General features: G+C 49.4%; 1 protein-coding gene across 1 annotated transcript; it reads right to left on the bottom strand.

Annotated features, from left to right (window-relative positions):
- Positions 854–2,403, bottom strand: LOC109707073 (F-box protein At1g67340-like). Its single transcript, XM_020228148.1, has 3 exons — positions 2,110–2,403; positions 1,768–1,930; positions 854–1,646 (listed from the first exon to the last, which is right to left on the bottom strand). Exons 1-3 carry the CDS (start codon positions 2,364–2,366, stop codon positions 951–953), a joined length of 1,116 nt encoding a protein of 371 aa, XP_020083737.1. The 5' UTR covers positions 2,367–2,403; the 3' UTR covers positions 854–950.

A 3,899-nucleotide genomic window follows, 5' to 3' on the forward strand; every position in this document is an offset into this window, starting at 1 on the left:
TTCTTTTCTCCTATTTCGTTTTTTTTTTTTATTTGCCGAGAATATATATATTCCTCAACCAATATTCTTACCTGATCTAACAAACAGCATAATTCTTTAATTAAAGGAAAAACGTAGATGAAGTTTTGTTTTTAAATTCAAATTATAGGATGGATTTGACGAGTTTGCGAGGAAGTCGTGAGGTACCATCTCAAATCATTTATAAGAACCCCTCTTACAGTAACGCCTGCAACAAATGAAATGCCTCCACTATTCCCTATTAATCTGTCCTGTATAATAACTAACTCGCCGCCTTCCTGAATAAATATAATGAATTTAAATAATAATAACTGCAGTGTCCTCCCGTGCTCACCGATCTCCTCTTCCAGACCTCATCAACCCATGTCCTCGATATAATAATAAATACAAACTAAGGGGGGTGGGGGGGTGGGAACAAAAAAAAAAGAAAAAGAAAAAAAAACAAAACGAAATAATAATAATAAAACTCTAAACAACACCTTTTTCGAAAAGACTAGCTAGTAAGAATAATTATTATGAATGAACTCTATCAGTATTAAACTCCCACCGTAAAAACCAGAAATTTATTTATACACTTTTTGAAAAGATAATAACGAGAAAACCCACAAAAGATTTAATAATCAATAATAATAATAAAATAATAATATAGTAAAAAAAAAAACAGCCGAATGGCTTTGTCCTCCTATCCCCCCCCCCCTTGAAACAAGAAAGATCTCCCATCAAAAAAGTTAAAAAAAAATAATTAGATTTTGTTTTTTTCCCCTCCTCTTTTTTTTTTTTTTTCCCTCCCGACCCGGAGGTGGCTGGAGNTCGCAGAGAGAGAGAGCGCACTAGCTAGAGAGCATCTTTCTCGTTTTCTACTACTACTACTGTACATACAAAACGCGACAAAATATACGGCGACGACCCCAACGAAACCCTCCCGAGCATCTTCATCCCATCGCCATGTCAGCAGCAGGAGCAGCAGGAGCAGGAGGAGCAGCAGGTTCTGGTGCTGGTGCGGGTGCGGCGTCGAGGAGCCAGCGGTCCATGGGGGTGCAGTCGGCCTTGTGGACGAGCTTCCAGTGGAGGGCCTGGCAGGCGCGCGAGCAGTAGTTGACCGCGCCGCACACCGAGCACCGCCGGAACTCGTGCCGCCGCGTCTCCGACCGCCCGCACCCCGCGTGCGAGCACATCCGCAGCCCCATCCCCCCGGCCTCCGCCCTCCTCCCCGCTCCCGCCGCCGACCACTCCGCCAGGAACCGGTTCGCCGGGTGCGGCTCCGCCGGGGGCACGCTCCACCCGAAGTCCGACAGCAGCGGGCAGCAGGCGGTGGCGGTGAGGACGGCGGCGAGCTCGCGGGCGTTGGCCTGGACGAGGAAGCGGCGGCCCTCGGCGACGTTGCGGCGCACGCCGTAGCCGTCCTGGAGGCAGTGGCCGAGCTCGCGCAGGGCGTCGACGTGGCCGAGGGCGGCGGCGCGCGCGCACAGCGCCACCCCCGCGCGCAGGTCCTTGTCCCCCTTCGCGCCCCCGCTCCCGTTGAACTGTATTATCGCCAGCGCGTACAGCGCCCCCGCGTGCGACCCCATCGCCGCCCGCGCCATCAGCGCCGCCCCGCTCCCCCGCTTCTCCAAGCAATAGAACCGGATCTGCTTCGTTTGTTATTATTAATTAATTAACACACATACATGCATAATGTTGTTATGTTATTGACGTAGTATTCATTCCGAGGATGGATGGCCTTAATTATTGCTTATTAGTGCTTCTTACCATTCCGAGGATGTAGGAAGCCTCGAGATTGTCGGCGTCGGAGCAGCGCTTTAAGAAGCGGTGGGCCGACTCGGACCAGTTCTTCGCCCGAATCGCCAGGGCCTTCGCCGACGCTCGGGCCAGCACCTGGGGTTGGAGCCCTAACTCGTTCAATCTCTTGCATCTGCCAAAATACATATATAAATTTTTTTAAAAAAAATAAAAGTAAAATTAGGGGCTAAATTCGGATCCGTACGTGAGCACTAATGCGGCGAGGGATTCGATCGAATTGGCAGAGAGAGAGAGAGACACATAGAGAGAGAGAGAGAGAGAGAGGGGAATCGATCGATCGATCGATCTTACGTGAGGGCGACGCTGATGAGATCGGAGGGGGATGAAGCGGAGGAACTCAGCTTGGAGAGGACGGAGAGGACGAGGTCGTCGGGGAGCGCGTCAAAGTAGTCGGTCCCCGCCGCCGGCGTCGCCGTCGCCGTGCGCCGCCGCTTCCGCCGCCGATCGTCGGGCTTTAACATCATCTCCACCAGGTTCGTTCTCCTCCTCTTCGTTCTCCTTACTGCTCCTCCTTCTTCTTCTTCTTCGTGCGCTCTTCTCCTACGCATTTCGATGGCTTCGTCCCTGTTCTCAGGATGGGAAACGTCGGAGNAAAAAAAAAAAAAAAAAACTTTATAAACCAACAGCACAACTGTAGTATATGTACATTTTTATATTGTATGGGTGATCAAAAGTTCCCTTATAGATGGTCTCTTTTTTCTTTTTATTTTCTTTTTTTTATTTTGGCCCAGAATATAGTTCCTCAACCAGCTATTTTACTTGATCTAACAAAGCAGCATATTCTTTAATTAAAGAAAAACGTAGATGAATTTTTTGTTTTTAAATTCAGATTGATAGGTGCAGTTGACGAGTTTGCTGAGAAGTCGTGGTACCTCTCAATGGCATTTATTAAGAGCCCCTGCTTACAGTAACCCTGCAGCAAGATGAAGATGCCTCCCTATTCCCTATTTAATTCTGTCCTGTATTAAGTATTAACTACTCGCCGCTCCTGATGAATAATGAATTTAATAATAATTAACTGCAGTGGCTCCGTGGCTCCCTCTCCTCTTCCCATGATCTCATCACCCATTCCTCGGTATATAATAAATAAATTCAAACTATAGGGGGTGGGGGGGAACAAAAAAAAGAAAAAAAGAAAAAAAGAAAAAAACGGAAATAAATAAATAGATAGAAACTCTAACCCTTTTTCGAGAAAAGGACTAGCTAGTAGAGATTATTATTCGGGAATGAACTCGTATTAGTAGTAAACTCCCCTCGTAAAAAGCCCAGAAAATTTAATTTATACCTTTTTTTGAAAATTATAATAAAAACTAGAAAGAACCCAACTAAAAGGATTTAATAATAATAATAATAATAATAATAGTTAAAAAAAAACGAGCCGAATGGCTTTGTCCTCCTATCTCCCTGACTAAGAAAGATCTCCATCAAAAAAGTAAAAATAAAAATAAATTAGATTTTGTTTTTCCCCCTCTCTTTTTTTTTTTTTTTTTTTTTTCATCGGCCGCCGTCCTCACCGCCACGCGCCACCGCGCAGCAGGCGGCGCCTGCCCCGCGCGGCCGTCGCCGGCGGCGGTGCTGCCCGCTCTGTCGGACTTCGGGTGGAGCGTGCCCCCGCGGAGCGCACCCGGCGAACCGGTTCCTGCGGAGTGGTCGGCGGCGGGAGCGGGGAGGAGGGCGGAGGCCGGGGGATGGGGCTGCGGATGTGCTCGCACGCGGGTGCGGGCGGTCGGACGCGGCGCACGAGTTCCGCGCCGGTGCTCGTGTGGCGGGGCCGTCAACTACTGTCGCGCGCCTGCCAGGCCCTCCACTGGAAGCTCGTCCAAGGCCGACTGCACCCCATGGACCGCTGGCTCCTCGACGCCGCACCCGCACCAGCACCAGAACCGCTGCTCCTCCTGCTCCTGCTGCTCCTGCTGCTGACATGGCGATGGGATAAGATGCCGAGGGTTTCGTTGGGGTCGTTCGCCGTATATTTTGTCGCCGTTTGTATGTACAGTAGTAGTAGAGAAAACGAGAAAGATGCTCTCTAGCTAGTGGCTCTCTCTTTCTCTGCGAAACCCCAAACCCCACCCGCCGGGACC

Source organism: Ananas comosus, linkage group 1, assembly GCF_001540865.1.
Source record: "Ananas comosus cultivar F153 linkage group 1, ASM154086v1, whole genome shotgun sequence".
Taxonomy (NCBI): domain Eukaryota; kingdom Viridiplantae; phylum Streptophyta; class Magnoliopsida; order Poales; family Bromeliaceae; genus Ananas; species Ananas comosus.

Bases quoted from the DNA above. Each gene is read 5' to 3' on its own strand.
- LOC109707073 (XM_020228148.1), bottom strand. From the start codon at position 2,366: ATGCGTAGGAGAAGAGCGCACGAAGAAGAAGAAGAAGGAGGAGCAGTA. The intron at 1,931-2,109 runs GTAAGATCGATC...GTATTTTGGCAG, and splicing joins CTCATCAGCGTCGCCCTCAC to ATGCAAGAGATTGAACGAGT. The intron at 1,647-1,767 runs GTAAGAAGCACT...CAAACGAAGCAG, and splicing joins CTTCCTACATCCTCGGAATG to ATCCGGTTCTATTGCTTGGA.